General features: G+C 31.4%; 1 protein-coding gene across 5 annotated transcripts; it reads left to right on the top strand.

Moving 5' to 3' along the window:
* Positions 1–1,039: 1,039 nt before the first annotated feature.
* Positions 1,040–27,210, top strand: LOC105834385 (transcriptional regulatory protein GAT1). 5 transcript variants are annotated; one of them, XM_028189528.2, is made up of 8 exons: positions 1,040–1,475; positions 19,442–19,618; positions 19,702–20,162; positions 21,655–21,802; positions 24,210–24,422; positions 24,493–24,751; positions 25,785–25,984; positions 26,409–26,549. In XM_028189528.2, exons 1-8 carry the CDS (start codon positions 1,338–1,340, stop codon positions 26,541–26,543), a joined length of 1,731 nt encoding a protein of 576 aa, XP_028045329.1. In that variant the 5' UTR covers positions 1,040–1,337; the 3' UTR covers positions 26,544–26,549. The 5 variants fall into 5 exon arrangements, with proteins under 5 accessions (XP_028045329.1, XP_028045327.1, XP_028045328.1 ...); XM_028189526.2 differs by having other exon boundaries at positions 1,045–1,475; positions 21,556–21,802; positions 26,409–27,210; XM_028189527.2 differs by having other exon boundaries at positions 1,045–1,475; positions 21,556–21,802; positions 24,502–24,751.
* The last annotated feature ends 547 nt before the right edge of the window (positions 27,211–27,757 follow it).

Genomic DNA, 27,757 nt, shown 5'->3' with positions numbered 1-27,757 from the left:
AAATAACAGCATTGACGTCTCAAGATCGTGCTTAAGTTGGAACTTGAATAAGATTCGACTATGAATTCCGGCCTTAGGACGGGATTCATAGACCAATCTTAAGCTCAAGCATTGTCTTAAGTCTAGCTTCGAGCCGACTTGAGACTTACTTAACCAATGAAATAACAGCATTGACGTCTCAAGATCGTGCTTAAGCTGGAACTTGAATAAGATTCGACTATAAATTCCGGCCTTATGCTAGCGCCACATTATGGGTACGTTCGGGGAGACGCTATTAGCGCTACCAGCATCAGTCCATCTTCATTACTCATTAAAAGTAGAACAAGGATAAACTGATGCTAATAGCGCTAATATTAGCGTCTCACCGAACGCACCCTATGCGCGTATTCGCGATTCGTATGATTCGTAATTCGTAATTCGCGATTTATCTGACGTTCATGAATAGTGTGGAGAAAAAATTCGTTAATTCATCATGCGCGATTCGTCATTCGCACTGATTCGCTGGTCGAGTGGTCAGATAAATCGCGAATTATGAATTACGAATCGCAAATACGCGCATAGTGTGACGCTAGCATTAGCGAACGAACACCGAATGAACAGCGAACGCGAACGTTCGTTGTTATGCATTGTTATGGTATATCCACACACAAACTTGCATAAACGCATAAGCATTATAAGGTCCTTCTTGTCGCTAGTAATAAATATCAAATAATTAAAACAATTAATGGTCGAGTCAACTGGCACTTTATTATAAACTTTATTATAAACTTTATTATAAACTTAAATGGACATTCACGTGATAATTATTTATAATAAAGTGCCAGTTAAGTCGACTATTTTATTTATGGCCATTTTATTTATATTTGTAATTTATTTAATATTGTGATTAAATAAAATTGTGATGTTAAACTGTAATTTGCTTTTATTTCTGAAATTTTTGTTCAAATTTTCCGCATTTCCACTTATTATTGATTGGTTCCGCCATTCAGTATCAAGCCAATCAAAAGTTGGCCCACTTATGTCAGTCTCCCCTTTCTGGACCTCTAATCCAAACACAACAGTAGCGCCGGTGTCCATGCACGTTCCAATATTATTATATTTCAATGGTTTCACAAGGCTCATCTTCTGTATGTCGCGTGATTCATGGTGGTGCGTGTACTGTGCCGCTGACAATGAGCCGCGACGGTGACTGTGATAAGTGATCTGATATAAACCTATCCTTGTCGCCCAACGCGAGCAGTGGCAGTGGAGAAAGATCGCACGTTGGCCGCTGTTAGAGCACATCTCTTGATGACTCGCGCTTTACGTGGGCCGCAGGCAAGCCGGAGCTCGCAATTATGTTCGATGTACCGCAGAAATTCTACGAGCTGTGTCGCCTTTGTTTATCCCTGGACGGTGCCAAGTATCACATATTCGAGGTGGGCGATGACCAGCATAATCTTGCCGAGAAGATATCGGCATGCCTGTCAATCACGGTAAGTGCGCGTCGGCGATTTGCGATTTATTCCGCATTTTATCAAGTCTACGACCATCTGTAGTTACTTTGGTGTGGTCTCCGTCTATGCATCTCTCCGTCTGCGTCGTTCTCATTGTCGCCTTTTCTCTCCCTCTTCGCGCACTCGCTCGCTTGCTCACTTGTGGCTTTAGAGCGCGCACTCTATCGCACGATTCGGAGTCGCTCCTATTTGCCGTTTCTCTCTAGCGCTCGTGTTCTCGCACTCGCACTTGCACTCGCACGCGTACTCGGCCGACGCGTCACCGCATGCGCGAGTATGTGTGTATATACATGCGCGTGCCATGAGAGAAAGTTTGGCAAGAGATGTGTCCGCGAGATAAGCCGACGAGCAGCAACGGCATTTAAAATGGCAGTGATAAGCCTCGCGCAAGAACGTGGCAGGCGGAACTACGGTTGCGCGAATTGGGAGGGGGGGGGGGGAGATAAGCTGTGGCTCCTTATTTGGGTGGCCTGTTATCATGTTTCACATGCGAAAGTTCTCTTGTCACGCCGCGTGTTATCTGCGTCATTCGGTTATCGACGCGCTCCTTAACGTCCTATTAATTCATCAAAGGCATTCGGCCGAGATGCCAAGTGAGAAATCACGATCGTATTTGTGGGTTTTTTATTATAAAACTGGAGATGGATTGTCCTTGCCTCCCTTCCTCCTCTCCCTAGTCACAATTCTTACATAAACGCAAAACCTAAATCCATCAAATGTTATCCCTTTTCTAAACTAAAAATATTTTTTATATAAATTTGAATATAATCTATCAGACATGGTTAGTTGAACTTCAGTTTTAAATTAAACTATGAAACCAGGAAACTCCTAAGGGTTTGACCAAACTCCAATTAGCTTAATTGTTGATTAATTCCATTGTAACTGATACAATTGTTTATTTACAGGTTACAACGTTTAGTTAATTGGAGTTTGGTCAAAATAACCCTTAAAAAATCTTTGAAAAAAATATACTTGAAAAAATATTTCTTAAAAAATATATCAAGATTGCTCAAAGGCAGAAATATTACATCATATAATTAACCAAGTATTTGAATAGACATAAAGGTTTATACATAAATTTTTTGCATAAATTACTGAAGTGTATACAAATGTTTAACACAAAATGGTTTAAAGTGATTGCAATGTCCAACAGGATTGTAGTGAACTAAAAATTTAGTGAATCTGATGCACATTGTAATATAATTATATTTCTGTAAACATATTTATAATGTTAATATAATCCAGTATCTTAAAAATATAGAAATATGGGAATCATGTGTTGAGAGTATACTTTCAGTTCTTTATATTAATATTTTATTTGGTAGAATATTAGTATATATTTATTATATAATTTATTTGTATAATATAGATATAATATTGCTACATGACAATGTATAGGATGTTATTAATGTAAGTCTTAAAGATTTACATCAATCAGATTCTTGCTGATAAAATTTTATTAGACATTAGTGAATTTTTATTATGAATCTCTCTATTACAGTTTGCATATTCTCAATTTTTTTAAAACAGAGGCCTTAAAAATAGTAAATGTTAACTAGCTTGTATTAAGCAAAGCAAAATTGAAAACATTTATAACAACTGTTATATATTGTATTTATTATTAATAATTTTCATAATATGAAATTAAACTGAAAAAATAAAGATGTACAATATGTTGATAAAGTTTTAAACTTAATAAGTAAAATAATCTAATCATAATGGATGGTCATTATCAAAATAAGAGCTGTCTATGATCTATTTCTCATTTTGAAACAAAATGGTTTAAGTCAGAGGTAATAAAATCTAGTCATGTAGATTAAAGATACAAAGATACACATAAAGGTGATACGTCAATAATGAATTCAGAATAAAATTAATTTATAAAATATATGATTATTGTGTGTGTAATAAAAACCATATAATATTCTAGAAATAAAATTAGAATTGACAATTTTACATTTTTTTATTAAAGTTTAAATCAGTAGTCCAAATCCATTTTTACTGATATTTTTTTAAAGAAACCAGAAAAAAATTGATTTTTTTGGTTAAAATAATTCACTATACAAAAAATATAGGAATTTTTTAAATAAAGGAGTTTGTCTCCACCTTCTATATTTCGGAAATTATTTAAAATTATTTTAAAAATCCATGAAACATGTTTGATCATTTCGAGAGATTATTCTTTTAAGGGGGAGAGAAGAGATAAAGTATTAGATAATGAATATATGGTAAACACAGATTAGATTTAATATTTTATTTTATTACTATTATGTTTTTTTATTAAATTATAAATTAATATATAATTTATTAACACTACTATGCAAAGTTTTTTTTTCAAATGTAAAGAAACTTCATGAGTGTACTACTACTTTGTTTTTGGATAGTATTTTTTAAACAAAAGCTAAAAATAAAAGTTTAAAAACATGAATACAAACTAGAAATTGTTTTCAGATAATACTAGTTGTTATAATAATGTTGTGTGTTTTGTAGTAATTAATGTTTTTGCAAAGTAACCCGAAAAAAAGCATCTGAACCACAAGTTAGTCTAATGATAGAAATCTTATAATTTAAATCCTCTGAGTGAGTCAGGCAATAGTAGCAAAATTTATGTCAATTTAAACATAGCATTGTATTGGAAGAGTTTTTAAGTATATATAATTACAAAATAAATTTAAAAATTAAGTAATAAAATATATTTTTTAATGTATTAAACAACAAAGATTATAAAATAAAAATGGTAGAATTGAATATATTTTTAAAATAAAAGTAATTTAAGGATTATAAATAAAAAATAGACAGTTTGTTTAAAAAATAGACAACTGAAATGAAATACCTATATTAAAGAAACTGAAGAAAATACATGCTTTGACAATCACAGTGTTGCACATATAATATATGCACGGAAGTAGCTCAGTGTAGAGGGTACAATTTTATGAGAAAAATACAAAAAAGAAAAATATTAATAAAACAGTTTTAGGAAGCTACAAACATGTAAAATGATGTAATATTATCAATAATATATTGACTATTGTTTAGACTATATAATTTGCAAGAGAAAATAGGGGAAATTTTATTTTCATATTTTTAAAGATTTTAGTTCTTATTTGAAGCGTGCATCTAAAGCTTAATGCATCTAAAGATGTTAATATGCTTTTTTGGTCATTCTATCCCTGTTTTATGTCTAATAAATGATAAATACAGAAAATCTTTTGATAAAAAAGCACCCTTTATAATTATGTTTTGTATATGAGTTTTTATTTTTAGTAGATTTTATATAGAAAAAAATTATAAATGTATGAACTATGAGTTTTTGTTTCTTCAATTATCTCAGCAGATCGTAATATTATAAGTCCGAGATAGCACAAAATATTTATAAAATATTTATAAGAAGGAAAAATATTTACGATAAATATTTTGTACATATTTTTATGTCCGAGTTTGTCGGGTGTGTGAAGTTGGCACCCCTATGGTACAAAATCGTAGTTCTGTTAAGAGTTCTGGATTATTCAGAACTAAAGGAAGAGTTCCTGATAGGTTTAAAAAAGAGTTCCGTTCGTTATAACATGGAACTCACACTTTGAAAAATGGGGGTGCCAACTTCACACCTAAAATCAGCACCGAATAGTTCTAAATAATTCATTTGATTTCTTTTGACGAGTACTAGAGTTCCTGATATAAAAATTTTTTTTTCCATTTTTCAAAAAAATTACAAAAAATAAAAAAAAATTAATATTAAGCAGGAATAGTTCTGAATAGTGTATTTGATTCCTTTCGACGAGTTCTAGAGTTCCTGATAAATAAAAAACATCAAATCTTTATAATTGTTTAAAAAATCACCATCGAAAGTTATAACATCATTAGCAGTGGCAAACCTTCAAGTTCGAATAATTCCTTAATTACTGTTTGGATCGTCTCCACCCATAATAATTTCTTGTAGAACTCTTAGAATATCGTCCAGAACTGCCGTCAGAACTACTGGAACTTAAAAAAAATTTTTATCTGCACTTAGTCGATTTTCGCGCGAGTCGCACCTTCGAGATCGAATAATTCTTTAATTAGTGTTCTAATTGTCTCCGCCCATAATAATTTCTTGTAGTATTCTTAGAATACTGTCTAGAACTGCCGTCAGAACTACTGGAACTATTAAAAAAAAATTCGTCGGCACTTAGTCGATTTTCGCGCGAGTCGCACCTTCGAGGTCGAATAACTCCTTAATTAATGTTCGGATCGTCTCCGCCCATAATAATTTTTTATAGAACTCTTAGAATACTGTCTAGAACTGCCGTCAGAACTACTGGAACTCTTAAAAAAAAATTCGTCGGCACTTAGTCGATTTTCGCGCGAGTGGCACCTTCGAGGTCGAATAACTTCTTAATTAATATTCGGATCGTCTCCGCCCATAATAATTTCTTGTATAACTCTTAGAATACTGTCTAGAACTGCCGTCAGAACTACTAGAACTATTAAAAAAAAATTCGTCGGCACTTAGTCGATTTTCGCGCGAGTCGCACCTTCGAGGTCGAATAACTCCTTAATTAATGTTCGGATCGTCTCCGCCCATAATAATTTTTTATAGAACTCTTAGAATACTGTCTAGAACTGCCGTCAGAACTACTGGAACTCTTAAAAAAAAATTCGTCGGCACTTAGTCGATTTTCGCGCGAGTCGCACCTTCGAGGTCGAATAACTCCTTAATTAATGTTCGGATCGTCTCCGCCCATAATAATTTTTTATAGAACTCTTAGAATACTGTCTAGAACTGCCGTCAGAACTACTGGAACTCTTAAAAAAAAATTCGTCGGCACTTAGTCGATTTTCGCGCGAGTCGCACCTTCGAGGTCGAATAACTCCTTAATTAATGTTCGGATCGTCTCCGCCCATAATAATTTTTTGTAGAACTCTTAGAATACTGTCTAGAACTGCCGTCAGAACTACTGGAACTATTAAAAAAAAATTCGTCGGCACTTAGTCGATTTTCGCGCGAGTCGCACCTTCGAGGTCGAATAACTTCTTAATTAATATTCGGATCGTCTCCGCCCATAATAATTTCTTGTAGAACTCTTAGAATACTGTCTAGAACTGCCGTCGGAACTACTGGAACTCTTAAAAAAAAAATTCGTCGGCACTTAGTCGATTTTCGCGCGAGTCGCACCTTCGAGGTCGAATAACTCCTTAATTAATATTCAGATCGTCTCCGCCCATAATAATTTTTTGTAGAACTCTTAGAATACTGTCTAGAACTGCCGTCAGAACTACTGGAACTCTTAAAAAAAAAAATTCGTCGGCACTTAGTCGATTTTCGCGCGAGTCGTATTTTTGAAGTCGAATAATTTCTTAATTAATGTTCGGATCGTCTCCGCCCATAATAATTTCTTGTAAAACTCTTAGAATACTGTCTAGAACTGCTGTCAGACAAACCGCGGATTATTATCAAGATCGCGGCATATGAATCAATAAAGTCGTAAAGCTTTGACGGAACGCGATCAATCGCAGTGCGGCCATTAAAAAGGGCCGCGACTTTCTGTGGTGTCTCCGCGGTGTCTCTGCGGTGTCTCCGCGGTGTCTCGATTTGAAGTGTCGGCTAACTTTCATATTGTGTAGGGCGGAAAATTTAAAAAAGCCGCGATTTTCTGCGATGTTTCCGCCCTACACAATATAAAAGTTAGCCGACACTTCAAATCGAGACACCGCAGACACCGCGGAGACACCACAGAAAGTCGCGGTCCTTTTTAATGACCGTATTGCGATTGATCGCGTTCCGTCAAAGGTTCGCGGCTTTATTGATCCATATGCCGCGATCTTGATAATAATCCGCGGTTTGTCTGATCCTAAGACAGCCAATAAGATTTTAAGAAGGAACCTATATAAAAGCTGTTGCGAATATTTTAACGGATCAGTTCTATCGTCTTTCTCGACGTGTGAAGTTCTGTACTTGACATTTTGTGAAAAGTGGAGTTATAATTGCAGCAATCTAGTAATATCGTTTTTGTCTAGTGCACGACGGTGAAGCTCTATATATAACATATTGTGAAAAGCGGAATTAAATTGCAGCAAACTGGTAAGCAAAATTAAGAATGTAACTTAAGAGAATTAAATTAAAAACAATTATTATACATCCAATCGTATATTGTGTACACTTAAATACGATTAAATTAGAAATATATATCGAATAATGCCATTAGGAGCCAACACTGGATATTCATTTGTAAAGAAATTATTGCGAAAAATGACATCTTAAGATTCGAACTTAGATCTTCTTACAATATGTAGATGTCCAATTCTTTTTTATAACACATTTATATTAACACGTTTTATTTATGCACATTGCGCATATTGACAAATACTTTAGACGCAGATATTAAAATAGTTTGTCTAAAGTCATATATTATTATACGTGGGAATGGTATATTATAGCTATAAAATTTTTTAAACCATCTTATAGTTGCGTCCTGTTTCACCGAAAGCCAGTTGGAATATTAGCATACTTCCATATGATGTTATAATTATGTACTGATACAATTATGCGCTGAAAAGTGATGTGATTTGATTTACTGTAGATATTCAATTTATTTGTAATGTAGCATTGCAGAAAGAATGATTATCATTATAAATAATTTTATATGAAAGTTTTTGCTATTCTGTCCAGTAGTAATAGTAAAATTATTCGATATATATTTTTGATTTCATTTTTCCGAGCCTAATTTCTTGTCGATATATCTTTATAGAGTTAATTGTTTGTCTATAAGTTCTATTATATTTAATTTTTTTTTATTTTATTGTGTGTGAAGTTGGTGTCTCATTTTGTGGAAACTCAAAAATAATTAAGATTTCTGGCTTTATTTACAATAATTCTATAGTTCCTGATAGGTTAAATACATGTTCGTTAAAGCGAAAAAAATCGCTTAGTGCAAACTGAGACGCCAACTTCACGCAGCGTCTCACTTTGTCCTACGACATTTTCCGTATCAGAAATTATCAGAAATAAATAAATCCATAGTTCTACCTAAGTTCTAAAGGTAAAAATGTTAATTAAATTAAAATAAAGAAAATCGGATAACTATATCTATAGATGTCGAGGGGAGACGCCGATTTTCAACAGTTCTGCTTATTCTAAAGCAATTCTCGTATAGTTCTGAACTTGTGCATTAAGTTTCTGAAGAGTTCTGATAGTAAAAACAATTAGACATTTTTTAAATTAATTTTTTTGTCATGCATTTTTGATACGGAAAATGTCGTAGGACAAAGGGAGACGCTGCGTGAAGTTGGCGTTTCACTTTGCATTAAGCGATTTTTTCGCTTTAACAAGCAGAACTATGTGTTTAATCTATTATATTATATCTATCAGGAACTATAAAACTATTGTAAATAAAGCCAGAACTCTTAATTATTTATGAGTTTGCACAAAATGAGACGCAACGTCACACATACTGCTAATACCTACTGCACTACGTAGTGCAATATTGTGTACTAGACTTGGCGTTACAATGTATGATTTTCAATTATTTCTACATGGTGTTATGTGAGCGCACATTATTGTTGGATCGTGCTTCATATCTTGTTTTCATCAGATATTAATTGATATTTGAGAAAAAGAATAGGAGAAAAGTAAATTAATTGTTTGGTATGTCAAATTATGAATAATATTTAATTATTTGTTCAAGTCAAATCAGACAATCATCTACTCATCTTGAAGTTTTTCTCAACACTGCAATTTTTTCGATTTGACTTTACAAAGCGCTCGTGTACAAGTACAGCGAACTAAACTGAGTCCTGTATTATTTTTCAATTTTTGCAATAGTGGCCGAATATCCAAAAATTCACATTTGCTGTTCATTGTTTATTCGCTCGTTCATTATTCATTTGTTAGACTCATTTCAAGAAAAATTGCTATTTTGTATTCATTTAAATACCTACAGATATATTTTTAGAATAAAAAAGCTTTTATGTCGTTATGGAAAACTTAACGAATTAAATATATTGTTTTTCAGAATTTTATTAACAATAGCTTTTTAAATTAAAGGGAAAAAAAAGATAATTTATTTGCGAAGGTTAAGTTTAGTACTATAACTGTAATAAATTTAAAACAACTCTAAAAGCTACATTTGGAAAGTGTTAAGTTAGAGTAAATTTGATGTGTGTTCAGATTTTCTAGAAATAATTTTAATCGATTTTGAAAAGTAGATTATTTTATTTTACTTGGAATTGTCATATAACTATACAAATAATTAATGCTATCAACTAATTATTTCAAAACACTTCATAGGTATTTACAAAAAGTAGTAAAGAATATGTACGACATAGAAAAATTGCTAACGATATTGACGAATCCCACTTATAGAGTGATCGACGAAAATGGAGAACCTTTTTTTCCTTCCAACAAAGTTTATGCATCAATTGCAACAGCTATGAATGGTGAAATGACAGCAAAACATGTTTATTCCGTCGTGAAAAATGATAGAAACAAAATTCATACCGCTCTTTTGCGTGCATTTTCAATCCCCCCGAGAACAAATGAAACTGCGACAACTGCAACTGCGGACGAATCTTTTAATCCGAACATCTCAGCTACTACTACAACTGTAGATAAATTTAATATAATAATATCAAAAACAGAATGGCTTTCGATAAAACCACAAGAACATATTTATAATGACAATAAAAGATATGTTACTTTAAAACCTGGATGGACAGACCTGTTTGCTGCGAAAATTTGGGAGAAATCACGAATTCCTTGTGCCTGGACGTTCAAATATGCTAAAGGATCTATTAAAAAAAGAAAAAAGAATGCATCTATTAAACTAAAAGGAAAATGTAAAGAGTGTGATGCAAAAATAGTCGGTTTAATTGAAAACTATTCAATTAAAAACAGTGATATTCTGTCACAAATCATAATCAAAAACTACAAGGCCGATTTCATTCATAAAAAAAGGCGACAGTTAGCAGGGAATCGAAGATTAAATGTAGCGAGTAATCTTGTTGACACAAAAACGGATGCGATTACCTATGTACGAAATGAAGGAAAAACTTTGATTCGATTTGGCGATCCTTATCCTCCTATTTTACCAAAAACTGATGTTTTACGTAAAGCAAAGAGTGAAATACAAGAAAAACGTCTAGGTATCACAGGTAATTTATAAATTTTCACGTGCATACTACTCTTTAATAAAAAGTACTATAAACTATTAATATATGTCAAAATTAAAATCCTTTACAAAACTGTAAAAATTATTAAATTGCAGGGATAAAGAGTCTATAGTTAATTAACGCTACATAAAAGCTACATAAGTTTTAATTAACACAAATAAAAATTTCTTTATTTATTTAAACAATATTAATTATATATAAAAATGTTTTATTATTGATATATTGAGAAAATAATTCTATTTACTTAATAATTGAAATTTTTGAAAAATTTGTAAACTATTATGTTAATTCTACTATATTAATTTTGAATGTAAGAAAATCTTTTCAAAATATTTTTTTCAAGTTTATCAGCTATTTTTACACAAAATGATACTATTGCATTGATCAAATTTATAAATTTATTGTTTTATTCGAGATCTAGCGATAATTAACGATAATTCTCTATTTGTCATATTCTAAATTTTTAGGATCATTACCAATAAGTAATTTAGTTGATGCGGAAAGTACTACACACGCAGGAATCATAAAAAAGATTGGAGCATTACCATTTTTCTGTTATTATTGGACGAAGGAGCAGAAATTACTTTACAAACTAAACTCGAAAACAGACGATTCATCGTTCATGACAATTGATGCTACAGGATCGATAGCGAAAAAAATAAAATATACACACGTAAAATCAAAATATATATTTTTATATCAATGTATGAGCGTTTCGTCTGTAGGGAGTGTACCTGTTTTCCAAATGCTATCTGCCGATCATACTGCGATTGCAATAACAACTTGGCTTTTAACAATTTTAAGTGACAATGTCGCGATTCCTAAAATGGTTGTATGCGATTTTAGCATGGCACTGTTGATATCTATTGCAATAGCATTTGGAAAAAAAGCTGATTTAAAAGATTATATGAATACTTGCTTTGAAATTATAATGAACAAAAAAAAAACACTCCTTGCAACATATATTCGTATAGACGTCAGTCATCTGGTGGCAATAGTATCTAGATGGACCTGTATTAAAAAGCATCCATTTGCAAAAGTGCGTCAATTTTTTATAAGATCGATTTGTCATGCATATCAAATGCAAACAATTGAAAACTTAGAGTATTTTCTTGAGTCAATTTTAGTAGTAGCACTCAGTCATACATTAACTTTTGATTCTGGCAAATCACTCCAATCCCAGACACGATTTGAATACGTAAATTCCATTATCAAAGGGATGCCAATTGCTAAAATTGAGAATAATGATAAAGAAATAAATCAAACGGAAATATGTGAAAATGAGAAAATTGAAGATAACTATAAAGATTTTAAGCAACAACATTCTCAAGCATGGGTAAAATGGTCTACAAAAATTTACGAACAAGCTGCAAGCATTGCATCGCAATGCCTTGATGGTGAAACATTAAATGCATATTATAATGTTGAAGCGGCTGAAAATATAAAACATTTAATGTATTATCTTCCTCTTTGGACTGGTATTATGATACCGCTTTTTGGCATAGGAAATCGCGTTGCAACATCTTCCAGCGTTGAAGCGGAATTCGCTAACATTAAAACACGAGCTTTTAAAAACGAATTGCCTCAAAGAGCCGATAAATTTGTTTTTCGTCACGTAGATTATTTAGATGGTCGTGTTAAAGAAGCTTCAGCAAAATGTACATCAAAAACTGAGTCAGTTAGAGAAGAAGTAAAGGCTATTCTGAAGGAATCTACGAACCAGAATGTTGACATAAATAATACTGAAATTAATGATATATCATTGGAAACCAGTATATCACAAAGCAACTCTCTAGTCGATCTATCGTTGAGTAAAATTGATGCTTGCAGTAATGTTCAAGATATTAGTATGGAAAATGTAGACAACATGCTTGAGGAAAGTATGAAAATGGATAAAGTGAACGAATCGGACTTAGAGTTGAAAAATAATCCCCTTAATGCTAACGAAAATTGGGGCGGAAAAATTACATCAAATAAAAAAATAAAACGTCCAACTTATATGGATCCTTTTCCAGACTGGGATTTTGTACAATCGCATAAATTCGTGAATATACCAATATTAAAAAATGGAAATTTATGCGAAAGCATTAAATTTAAAAATAAATATGTAAGTGTTAAAAATACGTGTGCCTTCGATTCTTTTGTACAAATGTTAGCACATGCGATAGGCAAAGAGAAGTTTTATAAAAACTGCATCCAAGATTGTCAGCATCTAATAATAAAATTAGCGCAACAAATTTTAATCCTTGGAAAAGTTACAGCCAATGATTATAAAACTCGTCTTGAAATCTTACAAAATACAAATTTATGTAAAATTTCAGGTACTAGATATGTACAATTCCTTGATGCAAATTGCAATATTGATCATATAATACAAATAATATTTACAGATTTACCAAGTGTGATTAGATATACGAAATGCTCTAGCTGTAATTACATGCAATGTAGAAATTTACCCACTTTATGTATTAACGTAGAAATATTATTTAAAAAAGGATTTAACTGTGTACAAGAAGCTATTGACGATACGGAAAATTTAAACATTAGGCAAGCGTTATGCAAAAAATGTAGTGCTCATTTAGAGAGAACACACGATTATGGTCCTCACATATTTCTCGATACAAGCGTAATTTCAGATCCAAATTATAATGTAGACAAAAGAAATGTATCACTTGAAAGTATCACGAAGATTATCAAACTTGGGGAAAAAAATTATACATTAAGCGGTATAATAGATTACAAAGGAAATGAAAGCAAATCTTTTGAAACGATAGGTCATTATACAGCCGTAGCGTATACAGGATTTTCGTGGTATGAATACGATAGTCTTAGACCAAAAAAAAATTATGTTTCACCTCAAACAATGGTTACACCACACACAATAATGTACGTACAAAATAAATAATATTTTCTAGTTTTTACAAATAAAAGCTATTCGTTTTTCATTATTTTCCATGTTTTATTGAGTATATTTCGGAACTAATATATTTTATACAAATTCGTAATTTTCGAAGCACTTCGTAAAGTACTTCCGAAGTATTAATCAGTCAAAAAATAATTTCTCGTTGAACTTAGAATACAGTCCAGAGCTGCTGCTAGAACTATTGGAATTTTTAAATAGCAACAGTTTTATAAATATGTCGTTTGAAATTAATGCCTAATTAAAATTCTCTGAAAATTTGAAAGAGTTCTGGCGGCAATTTTAGATCTCTTTAGATTTACAACTCTGAGTTCTACGAAAAATTATTATAGGCGGAGACGATCCGAACATTAATTAAGGAGTTATTCGACCTCGAAGGTGCGACTCGCGCGAAAATCGACTAAGTGCCGACGAATTTTTTTTTAATAGTTCCAGTAATTCTGACGGCAGTTCTAGACAGTATTCTAAGAGTTCTACAAAAAATTATTATGGGCGGAGACGATCCGAACATTAATTAAGAAATTATTCGACTTCAAAAATACGACTCGCGCGAAAATCGACTAAGTGCCGACGAATTTTTTTTTTAAGAGTTCCAGTAGTTCTGACGGCAGTTCTAGACAGTATTCTAAGAGTTCTACAAAAAATTATTATGGGCGGAGACGATCTGAATATTAATTAAAAAGTTATTCGACCTCGAAGGTGCGACTCGCGCGAAAATCGACTAAGTGCCGACGAATTTTTTTTTAATAGTTCCAGTAGTTCTGACGGCAGTTCTAGACAGTATTCTAAGAGTTCTACAAAAAATTATTATGGGCGGAGACGATCCGAACATTAATTAAGAAATTATTCGACTTCAAAAATACGACTCGCGCGAAAATCGACTAAGTGCCGACGAATTTTTTTTTTAAGAGTTCCAGTAGTTCTGACGGCAGTTCTAGACAGTATTCTAAGAGTTCTACAAAAAATTATTATGGGCGGAGACGATCTGAATATTAATTAAAAAGTTATTCGACCTCGAAGGTGCGACTCGCGCGAAAATCGACTAAGTGCCGACGAATTTTTTTTTAATAGTTCCAGTAGTTCTGACGGCAGTTCTAGACAGTATTCTAAGAGTTCTACAAGAAATTATTATGGGCGGAGACGATCCGAACATTAATTAAGGAGTTATTCGACCTCGAAGGTGCGACTCGCGCGAAAATCGACTAAGTGCCGACGAATTTTTTTTTAATAGTTCCAGTAGTTCTGACGGCAGTTCTAGACAGTATTCTAAGAGTTCTACAAAAAATTATTATGGGCGGAGACGATCCGAACATTAATTAAGGAGTTATTCGACCTCGAAGGTGCGACTCGCGCGAAAATCGACTAAGTGCCGACGAATTTTTTTTTAATAGTTCCAGTAGTTCTGACGGCAGTTCTAGACAGTATTCTAAGAGTTCTACAAGAAATTATTATGGGCGGAGACGATCCGAACATTAATTAAGGAGTTATTCGACCTCGAAGGTGCGACTCGCGCGAAAATCGACTAAGTGCCGACGAATTTTTTTTTAATAGTTCCAGTAGTTCTGACGGCAGTTCTAGACAGTATTCTAAGAGTTCTACAAGAAATTATTATGGGCGGAGACGATCCGAACATTAATTAAGGAGTTATTCGACCTCGAAGGTGCGACTCGCGCGAAAATCGACTAAGTGCCGACGAATTTTTTTTTAATAGTTCCAGTAGTTCTGACGGCAGTTCTAGACAGTATTCTAAGAGTTCTACAAGAAATTATTATGGGCGGAGACGATCCGAACATTAATTAAGGAGTTATTCGACCTCGAAGGTGCGACTCGCGCGAAAATCGACTAAGTGCCGACGAATTTTTTTTTAATAGTTCCAGTAGTTCTGACGGCAGTTCTAGACAGTATTCTAAGAGTTCTACAAGAAATTATTATGGGCGGAGACGATCCGAACATTAATTAAGGAGTTATTCGACCTCGAAGGTGCGACTCGCGCGAAAATCGACTAAGTGCCGACGAATTTTTTTTTAATAGTTCCAGTAGTTCTGACGGCAGTTCTAGACAGTATTCTAAGAGTTCTACAAGAAATTATTATGGGCGGAGACGATCCGAACATTAATTAAGGAGTTATTCGACCTCGAAGGTGCGACTCGCGCGAAAATCGACTAAGTGCCGACGAATTTTTTTTTAATAGTTCCAGTAGTTCTGACGGCAGTTCTAGACAGTATTCTAAGAGTTCTACAAAAAATTATTATGGGCGGAGACGATCCGAACATTAATTAAGAAATTATTCGACTTCAAAAATACGACTCGCGCGAAAATCGACTAAGTGCCGACGAATTTTTTTTTTAAGAGTTCCAGTAGTTCTGACGGCAGTTCTAGACAGTATTCTAAGAGTTCTACAAAAAATTATTATGGGCGGAGACGATCTGAATATTAATTAAAAAGTTATTCGACCTCGAAGGTGCGACTCGCGCGAAAATCGACTAAGTGCCGACGAATTTTTTTTTAATAGTTCCAGTAGTTCTGACGGCAGTTCTAGACAGTATTCTAAGAGTTCTACAAGAAATTATTATGGGCGGAGACGATCCGAACATTAATTAAGGAGTTATTCGACCTCGAAGGTGCGACTCGCGCGAAAATCGACTAAGTGCCGACGAATTTTTTTTTAATAGTTCCAGTAGTTCTGACGGCAGTTCTAGACAGTATTCTAAGAGTTCTACAAGAAATTATTATGGGCGGAGACGATCCGAACATTAATTAAGGAGTTATTCGACCTCGAAGGTGCGACTCGCGCGAAAATCGACTAAGTGCCGACGAATTTTTTTTTAATAGTTCCAGTAGTTCTGACGGCAGTTCTAGACAGTATTCTAAGAGTTCTACAAGAAATTATTATGGGCGGAGACGATCCGAACATTAATTAAGGAGTTATTCGACCTCGAAGGTGCGACTCGCGCGAAAATCGACTAAGTGCCGACGAATTTTTTTTAATAGTTCCAGTAGTTCTGACGGCAGTTCTAGACAGTATTCTAAGAGTTCTACAAGAAATTATTATGGGCGGAGACGATCCGAACATTAATTAAGGAGTTATTCGACCTCGAAGGTGCGACTCGCGCGAAAATCGACTAAGTGCCGACGAATTTTTTTTTAATAGTTCCAGTAGTTCTGACGGCAGTTCTAGACAGTATTCTAAGAGTTCTACAAGAAATTATTATGGGCGGAGACGATCCGAACATTAATTAAGGAGTTATTCGACCTCGAAGGTGCGACTCGCGCGAAAATCGACTAAGTGCCGACGAATTTTTTTTTAATAGTTCCAGTAGTTCTGACGGCAGTTCTAGACAGTATTCTAAGAGTTCTACAAGAAATTATTATGGGCGGAGACGATCCGAACATTAATTAAGGAGTTATTCGACCTCGAAGGTGCGACTCGCGCGAAAATCGACTAAGTGCCGACGAATTTTTTTTTAATAGTTCCAGTAGTTCTGACGGCAGTTCTAGACAGTATTCTAAGAGTTCTACAAGAAATTATTATGGGCGGAGACGATCCGAACATTAATTAAGGAGTTATTCGACCTCGAAGGTGCGACTCGCGCGAAAATCGACTAAGTGCCGACGAATTTTTTTTTAATAGTTCCAGTAGTTCTGACGGCAGTTCTAGACAGTATTCTAAGAGTTCTACAAGAAATTATTATGGGCGGAGACGATCCGAACATTAATTAAGGAGTTATTCGACCTCGAAGGTGCGACTCGCGCGAAAATCGACTAAGTGCCGACGAATTTTTTTTTAATAGTTCCAGTAGTTCTGACGGCAGTTCTAGACAGTATTCTAAGAGTTCTACAAGAAATTATTATGGGCGGAGACGATCCGAACATTAATTAAGGAGTTATTCGACCTCGAAGGTGCGACTCGCGCGAAAATCGACTAAGTGCCGACGAATTTTTTTTTAATAGTTCCAGTAGTTCTGACGGCAGTTCTAGACAGTATTCTAAGAGTTCTACAAGAAATTATTATGGGCGGAGACGATCCGAACATTAATTAAGGAGTTATTCGACCTCGAAGGTGCGACTCGCGCGAAAATCGACTAAGTGCCGACGAATTTTTTTTTAATAGTTCCAGTAGTTCTGACGGCAGTTCTAGACAGTATTCTAAGAGTTCTACAAGAAATTATTATGGGCGGAGACGATCCGAACATTAATTAAGGAGTTATTCGACCTCGAAGGTGCGACTCGCGCGAAAATCGACTAAGTGCCGACGAATTTTTTTTTAATAGTTCCAGTAGTTCTGACGGCAGTTCTAGACAGTATTCTAAGAATACTACAAGAAATTATTATGGGCGGAGACAATTAGAACACTAATTAAAGAATTATTCGATCTCGAAGGTGCGACTCGCGCGAAAATCGACTAAGTGCCGACGAATTTTTTTTTAATAGTTCCAGTAGTTCTGACGGCAGTTCTAGACAGTATTCTAAGAGTTCTACAAGAAATTATTATGGGCGGAGACGATCCGAACATTAATTAAGGAATTATTCGAATTCGAAGGTTTGCCACTGCTAATGATGTTATAACTTTCGATGGTGATTTTTTAAACAATTATAAAGATTTGATGTTTTTTATTTATCAGGAACTCTAGAACTCGTCGAAAGGAATCAAATACACTATTCAGAACTATTCCTGCTTAATATTAATTTTTTTTTATTTTTTGTAATTTTTTTGAAAAATGGAAAAAAAAAATTTTATATCAGGAACTCTAGTACTCGTCAAAAGAAATCAAATGAATCATTTAGAACTATTCGGTGCTGATTTTAGGTGTGAAGTTGGCACCCCCATTTTTCAAAGTGTGAGTTCCATGTTATAATGAACGGAACTCTTTTTTAAACCTATCAGGAACTCTTCCTTTAGTTCTGAATAATCCAGAACTCTTAACAGAACTACGATTTTGTACCATAGGGGTGCCAACTTCACACACCCGAGTTTGTCAGGTATAAAAAAAATTGATAAACATTTATGAAAATATTTAAAATAAATATTTATACCATTATTATTAAAGAATATAAAAAATATTTAAAGTTTATATACCATAAATATTTTTCAGTACATTTAAAAAACATTCTATATATTGTTGATAATAATTTTTGTATCATTTCTAAATGGTTTATGAAAATAATTATATAATCTTTAAAAAATATTTTTTGAAAATAAATTTGTAAAATATTTATAAATATTTATGATAATATTTTGTGCTATCTGGGGTATTTATGTAGTCCCTTTTTTATAGTTTCTGATAAGGGGTGCTTACTTAAGAAGACTGACTTACTAGGTGATTTTCTTCTTTTTCACGTATTAATTTGAATGAATAAAGCTTTATTATTGTAAAGTTTTGTTATTGGTTAATTGGATCTTTTTTAAACTATAGCGATTAGTATGATTTGAAAATTAAACCAAAAACATTTCTTTGCATAAAGTATATTTTTATATTAGTTACTTAGTTTTTGTCAGTTTATTGTCTTGAATAAAGTCTGGGATAGTAAAAACTGGAATTATAATCATTTAATATCATAATTTTTTCACTTATTGAACTTTTCTGGCCAATCCTAAATGAAATTAACAGTTATTGTTTTTGATGATTTGTTCTTGAGCTTCTGTTTGATATGAAATCTAATGATTTGTTTTTTTAGTTGCATAATTTTTCTTTTTTCTTTTTTTCAACATGGAGAAAAATAGAGAAAAGATGAACTGTGCAAGAAATTAACTAAGGAAAAACAGACATTGAGTGACTGACCCACAACCTTTTTATTACAAAGATTAATGATTGTGTTATATATAATGTATCTTTAAAATATTTGTTGCTTTTATCATTCAATTTGCGTGATTTTTTGATAGGTAAAAAATGGTGATTCATTACCACCAATTATCTGTCAGCGGTGCGTATACAATTTAAATACGTTGGACAACTTTCGCGAAGTGTCTCAAAAGTCCGACGTTTTACTCAAACAGTACCTGGAATATACCAAGCAACAGTCTCATGACGAGCAGGTATTGGATTTGAATTGTTTTGAGGTTAAGTAGCTAATAGCGCATTGTTTTGTAAATCTATATTTGATCAAGAAGTAAGTTATGTATGTCTTTTTTTATGATTATAGAAAGAGTCTTTCTCCACTGCCAAAGTAGCGGGCGAAAGTAGCCCTCTGCAATCGTTCCTTGTGTTGAATAGGAAGTTATTCAACGAGGAGCCTAACTCCAAACCGGCCAGCATTAATCAAAACACAATACCTCAAACTCAAACGCATCATCTAGAGTTACAGAGCAGTGATATGCAAGAACATGATAACATTAAGTGTGAGCCAGATGACGACGATAGTTCCAACAGTTCTGATCCCGAACGACTGGAGATCGAAGATCGCGACGAGCACGAGATTGAAGGTGAGGAGAATGGTTACGATATGACTGTCAGTAAGAAGATCCGAGTCGAGAATAACTATGATGGCTCCGAGTCCAATACGGCGAATTGTAGTCCAGTTAATAGAATGGATACCCCAGAGAGCAACTGCTCTGACACTAACATTGATCAGGAAACGACGAAGCTGTGGCAAGCTTTAGCTAAGTAAGTAAGCCAAATTCGTTTATTCAACAAATATTTGTTCGCTTGCTATTTGATTGGTAACTAAAATGTACAAATATATTTTGTGTGAATTGCTTACAGATAAGTAACATTGTGTAATTAATCTTTTAATAATGAAAACATTGTTACATTAATCTATTATTACATAAATTACATTAAATATTTTGCATTACAGTTTATTTCTCACAACAAATATAACAAAAAGCCATTATTTTTTAGTTGTTTGCAAAGAAAAGAAAATTCTGATGAAAATTCAATACACTTCAATACAAATAAAAAGTTAATGATAATTTTTTCTGTCTCTGTAATCAGTATAAATTGTTTCACCAAATTGTTACACCAAATTGTTACACCAAAATAGTATTTGAAGATAATATTACTAAATTGATTTGTGCTACACTTGATATTATATTTTTAAAACATGTATGTATATATATATATATATATATATATATATACACACATATATATATAGTATTTTTATATATTACGTAATTGATTTGTGTCATATTTGATATTACATTCTCTAAGTTTTTATATATATATTATATATACATATATATACGTTTATATATATAAGAAACTTAGAAATATAATATCAAATATGACACAAACCAATTACGAAATACATAAGAACACAAAAAATTATATATGAATAACATAAACATACAGTTACTTTGTATTAATAATAAGTTATATAATAAACAAATTTATATTATAAGCAAAACATTCATCAAAATGGATAACTTTTGTTTAAAAATTTTTATTGAAAATAATTATTAACATATGAGATATCTTGAAAATCTTTATTAATGTTTTTTAAGTCCACTCATTTCAAATCTGTATTTGTAATTGGAATTTTTTAAACTGATGCATGACTGTTAAGAAAAATGTTGAATTCAAATTGTAATAAAACTTTATACATTATTTAATTTTTACATTATTAAATTTTGACTTTTGAGATTTACAAAGGTCAGCGACTCTAAAAATCTCCATATATTAAAATTCAGCAAAATATGTTTAACGAAAAAATTTGTCTAACAAAGTGTTAAATTAACTTGATAAATTAATAAAGTTAAACTATTTCAGTTTTATTATCCCTTTATTGAAGTAGATTCTGTTATCAACATTATTTTTATACCAACAATCTTATAAATAAGTTATTAAGTCTAATTTAATTGCTTCCTAATACATATTGTAAAATCTAGTGATAAAATTGGAATTATATGAGTACCGCTATAATATTTATGTATAAAGATTTCTGTTTATATTTATTATAAATCAAACTGGTAATAAATATTATAAGCTAGATTTTTATACTATCAGTATTAAAATTATACAATTACACTTGTCTACTTGTATCTTATTACTGCAGCAACAGAAGCTTGGAAATTACGCGAACAAATGGTGATAAACTGAACAATGGGTTCACCGGCGAAGCGACTAATTTGTTGCGCTCTTTGATCAATAACAGACAGATCGGTATTACTGCCATTGATGCGGACAAGATATCTCCACAAATCAGATTTTATAGGGATACTCAAGGGACAGCTACTGAGCGTTCGTTAGCCGATTTTCCTGTGCTCGGTAATCGTACCAATATAGGAAGCTTTGAAAATAAGGTGAGTGAGATTTGATTAAAATGAAATATTTTTATAAACATTATTTTATAGACCAAATTAAAAGTTTGGAAACGCTTAAGATTTTCTTGCATTTAATAAAATGTTAAGCATAAAAAAGTTTTAATTGTTTAAATTAATGCGAATTAAGTACGTTATAACCAACATTTATTTTCTTTTTTTCCATAAATTTGTTATTTAAAGTTATTATAAAAAACATTTTGTAAGAAATAAAGTCTTGTACCAAAAGTTCGATATTTATCATTGTATTAATTTTAAAAAACATTTAAAAGCTTAGAAAAAGTCTGTTTTAAAATCATTTTTTGTTAATTTTTGCTCAATAATATTTTATTAATTACAGCACTTTAAATTTAAAAAATATCAAGTTTTAATTTTATGTAATTATCAGGATTATATATGTAATTTAGAAATTTTAGACGAAACTAAAAGATAAATTAAAAATACGATATTTTTTATTTATTTTTGGACTTTTATTATTTTATTAATATTTTATTAATTTTTTATATTGTATTTATTTTATTTATTTTGTTCTAAGATTTATTTTCTACCATATAATAACTTTTTGTAAGAAAATTGAAAATTTCCAAATTTTGGCTGATTCTGTACGTAAATAAAAAGAGAAATCAAGATAAAAATATAGATAGATGGATACGCGCGCGCGCGCGCGCGCGCGTGTGTGTGTGTGTGTGTGTGTGTGTGAAATTTGCAAATATTTGATCAAATAGACAGATAAAGAAAGAGATAAATAGAGGAATAAATTTATGAATTTGAATTAGAAAGAGAGAAAAATTTGCAGACATGTTTGCATTTTTGTGAATTGATCCTATGATTTCTTTTTGCGTAGTAAGAGTAGTAACCTTGTACTACCTCCTAAGCAGACAAAACATTTCTTGAAAAGTGTATCGCCAAATGCGAACATCTGTACGTCTGATAAATAGAAAGAAAAGGTCCAGGTAGTGATGGCGGAAAAACTCAGGTCATCGGTTAAGCCGTCAGTCAGCCTATTGGTCGATCGAAAATTCTTTTAAACCTATTCAGAACACATTTCAGGTAGAATTTCGTAAATAATAGATAATCGAGAATTTTGGGAAACTCGCTTTCTGTTAAACAGATCAAGATATATAGCTTGGAAATATTCTATCATATTAATTGTAAAATAGTGTTAAAAATTTGTTTTTCATTTTTTAAATTGTTTTTGTATATTTTCTTGAGTAATTGCATCAAATATTTTTATAATTATATCAATTTTTTCTTAATATCTTTATATTTTAATAAAAAAACAAATTTTATAAGAATTATAAAGATTATATATTTTATAAACATATAGATAAAAAAGTATAGAACTATAATAATTTGTTTACATATATTTATAATTATAAGAGTATCTAAGCTCAAATTTTGCAAAGCAAATATACAATAGGTGGGTCTACAGAATGAGTATAAAGATTTTAAAATTATAAATATAGATCTAATTTATTAATAAACAACAAATAGGATTACATTCCAGATTATTCAAAACGCTTTAACAATTTGAATATTAATTATATTTATCAATAAATTAAATTTATATTTATAATTCTAAAATTCTATTTATGCTTATTCTGTTGATCCTTATTACATATTTATAATTATAGCAATATAATACCGTTTCCATTTTTGTTTTAATAAAAAAATTGCAATTTATGGTAAAATATATTTCAAAAATTGATATGGCACTATTAAGATCTAAGAAATAGTAAACAAATTTTTTAGGTGAACTTATATATTGACAAAATACGGAAATTAAATAATTTGTAATAAATATATACGTGTTTATTATAAATTATTAATTTTATAATTATTATTTTTATTTTACCAACATAGATGATATCTTTGATTTTAAAATGCTTAATAGTATAATTTTTTGGTCTGATAAATTTGCGAACCAAGTTGCTGGCCCCCCCCCCCCCCTATAATATTGTCTCTTTGTGCTGATAACAGGCAATTTATAAATAGATTTTGTACTCTTTTGAAAAATAACTTTTGTGATCGAGAAACTTTTTGCTAAGACAAAATGCATTCTCTTTTTATAATACTGTATTTATCATTAATTATTTTTTTAAAATTAATGTCAACACATTAATATTTTCTAATGGTTCATGTTGAATTTGATACTGATATCATCATTAATTTCGAACTCTCTAACATTATTTATGGTTACAACTAAAATTCTATCATAAAAAGTTAATTTATCTATTCAATAAAATTTACACTTTATCTTTTCTCATGTCTCACAGGATATTATTATCAATTGATATAAGATTGAACAAGTATAAAATGTTGTATATAAACCCAAAAATAATTTTAAAAAGTTTAATGTAAAATTTAAGTAAAATAGTGTTGTATTCAGTCTGTACAGAGTGCTTTGATGGACAGTAATCCATCTAGCCCTGCCAGCATTGGTCGTAAAGAGATGGCGACAACGACGAAAGGTCGAAGAAAACAGAGCTATCCCAGTAAAGCTCCAGCAAGTCCGGACATTATTGCCAGTTACCAACATGAGCATAATAACGAGGAGCAAGCTCATGATTTTACCACATGGTCGAGCAAGATAAAGAATAAAGTATATTTTTTTCGTTACTCATACATTATTATTATTTATTCATAATAATCAGTTCTAAATAATCAATTAGTTATTTCAGATGGACGACCAAAAACAACAGTATGATCAACAGAGCGGTAACGTGGCGAAAAAGGTTGATATGTCTTGTACAAATTGTGGCACCATGACAACAACTATTTGGAGAAGGAACATGAAGGGTGAAATGGTGTGCAATGCTTGTGGGTTGTATTACAAACTGCATGGTGTCAATCGCCCAGTTACTATGCGAAGGGACACTATACATACGCGCAGACGTAGACCCAAAGGCGAGAAACCATCTAGGCATAGAAGTAAGAGAAGTTTTCAGCAATTATACATTTAGTAAATGGTACATATTTTTGCAGTAACTGCTGAAAATTGTACATATAAGATAGAGTGGTCTAATTCCAAATTTTTAAGATATATTTTTATTTTCTGAACACAACAAGCGAACATTTAAACTTTTAATTTTTCAAAAAAATAAAATTGAATAAAAAGTTAATTTTTTAAAAATACGATTGTGATAATGACCGTGGATATTATTGATAAATTATTTAGGGCTCTGAAAGAAATAATTATTGATACTAAAACCATTGATGTAGAAGATAATAATGGGTGACATTGTCTTTAAAAAATCTGGAAAAATATGGCAAATTCAAATAAATAGTTTGAATAATACCTCTTATAATAATGTTCAGTTTTTTCACTAAATTGTAATTTAAGATCAGGAAACCCTAATGTACTAATTTTCATGAAAATAAAAAAAAATTAATTATTGATCTGCTATATTGGATTAACCATTTTAATGAATTAAAAAATTCTGATATATTTTTCATAATTAGTAAAAAAAGTTAACCAGGAACAAAACGAAGAACAAAAAAAAATTATGAGTAAAACATTCGTGTTGTAACATAAAAAAAAATTTGTACATTTAACCTTTATTTACCTCACCTTCAAATAATTTCACAATTACCCTTGGATGTGTGACATCCCAACGATTTTAAACGAATATCACGCTTCATCTATTAACTATTTTAACTCTAAAAAATTACTGAATGTTTTCTGAACTTATTAAAATAAAGCAGCATAATTTTTTAGGAAATTATAATTTTAAATTATAATGAAACAAATTTACGCAAAATTTACGCCCGAAATTTCGCTGGGTTGTGATATACTCTTAGGTATAAATAAAGGTTAATTTAAATATACCAACACTTTCAATATTATTCTCAATATTAATCATTATATTATATAATCAATTGCGATTTCAAATAGCTTTGCAATTGTTAAAGTTAATAGGAAATTAAACTAAAGAATATATTTTATAAAAATAATGTATTTTAGAAAAAGGAGACACAGTCTTAGCGTCTCAGTCGACAAGAGAACAAATGGATGCTGAGAGTGCGGATATGCTGAATGCTCTTCGACAACAAATTCATCCTCAGCTGATGATGCATGCAGCGTTAACACCTACGCGCATACCCAGCGGCCATCCGCCTCCGTCAGTTGCTTATTCAATACCTTTGTCTAGTTACATGATTCATGTAAGCTACTTTTTGTTATATGCTCAAATATTGAAATAAGAAGTTTTTATATAAAAAATTAAATATTACAAAAAATTAGAAAAAAAAATTTTTTTTAATAATTTTATTAACGTTTGCTAAATGTTTTATTAAGCTTACAGCGCTTTAAAGTAAAAAAAAATATTGAATAAAAATTGTAACTTTATTATAGGAACAAAATATCATAAATAAAATTAAAAGACAAAAAACTATCTTTTTTAAAAATGCATTTTTCAAAATCTTTTTATGATATTTTTCATCAAAATATTTAATTTTTTATGCTACGAGAAAATCTCAAGCGTACTGACACTTTGAATAGCACAGGAGTTAGTGCGCAATTTTCTATATTTTACATCTGGACTTTGATTCAATTTGAATCATTTTCAACAATTTGTTAAATTTGCAGCAACATGTGAAAAACGAGGAGCGTATGCAACGGCACTTATCCGTGGATGAGGAAGTAGACGAAGGCGATGAAGAGAATGTCTCCGACGTTCCCCTCAACTTAGTAGCAACTTCACTCTCCGAAGAAACGCATTAAGAAAAATCTGGTTTGGCGTTTAGGTATGCTTTCTCGACCGGCATAGTCTGTTCGGATGTGATGTTATCCTGAGATGGATTTTTAATGTCCGTTTTGGCAGATTTCATCAGTGTTTTTCGCTAAGAGATCATTCGCACCGAGGACTATGACGACGTTCCGTAGAGAATTAGAATCAGGCTCACGCCGCGGTGTAATGCGCACGATGAAACGAGATGATATTAATTACTCAGTATTAATTATTCAAGATGTACATATATAAATATTCACATACATACGGGGAATACATACACACATGTACACGTACATACATACATACATACATACATAAAAACATACGCATATGAGAAAATATTTTTATACAAAATTTTATATGTGCTCGCCCATTGTACATAAACGTACCGCGGATCCAACTGTGGTGCCGCTCGGAAATGCTCGTCGTTGTCGTCAAAATTGTCTTATTTTACATTGTGCTATCTTGATCAGATTGATCTTATGGAGATGGTGACAGCGACAGCATCTCTAACGGTGTACCTGTAACGTCGTTATGGCTTTCGACATTCAATTGTATTATGCTTCAAATTTTAAGGTCCTTATAAACTTTTATACGTTGCGTTATGAATGTTGGGTTTTTCACTTTATTTGAACGAAATTAAAACAAAAAATAAAATATTTATAAAAATAGTAAATATTACAAATAAAATTTTCAAATAATTTATTTTGTAGACAATCTAATGAATGAAGAAACATGTATATCTTAGACATTAATTATATTATTTAAACTTTTTTGTCAATATAATTATATTATTTTGACAAAATAAATTTTGTCAAAATATCTGATTAGGAAGCAATAATTGACAATAATTTTATTATTTTATATATTTGAATTAAAATTTTATATTTCTGTAAAAAAATATTATTAATCGAAACAATATTTATTATAACTTTGCTAAATAAATTATTTTTATTTTTATCTTTAAATAGTAAAATTATATGAATAAGAAAAAATAACTTTGTCAACAAAATAGATTTAAATGCCTAAAATAATTTGCAAAAGAATCGTTTTTCAAATATCGAGTAAAGAGGATTTATATAAATTGCCATTAACAAGAAATGCCATTAATAAAATTAATTATTAATTATATTTTATTCTAATATTAGATATAATTATATTTAATTATAAATATAACCTAAAATATAATTTATAAATCGTAATG

Source organism: Monomorium pharaonis, chromosome 5 (assembly GCF_013373865.1).
Source record: "Monomorium pharaonis isolate MP-MQ-018 chromosome 5, ASM1337386v2, whole genome shotgun sequence".
NCBI lineage: Eukaryota > Metazoa > Arthropoda > Insecta > Hymenoptera > Formicidae > Monomorium > Monomorium pharaonis.
This window is presented reverse-complemented; position numbering and strand designations above follow the sequence as displayed.

Coding starts and splice junctions, on each gene's coding strand:
- LOC105834385 (XM_028189526.2), top strand. CDS start 1,338: ATGTTCGATGTACCGCAGAAATTCTACGAGCTGTGTCGCCTTTGTTTA. Junction 20,163..21,555: donor CTGTGGCAAGCTTTAGCTAA/GTAAGTAAGCCA, acceptor TTATTACTGCAG/CAACAGAAGCTTGGAAATTA. Junction 25,985..26,408: donor TGTCTAGTTACATGATTCAT/GTAAGCTACTTT, acceptor TTAAATTTGCAG/CAACATGTGAAAAACGAGGA.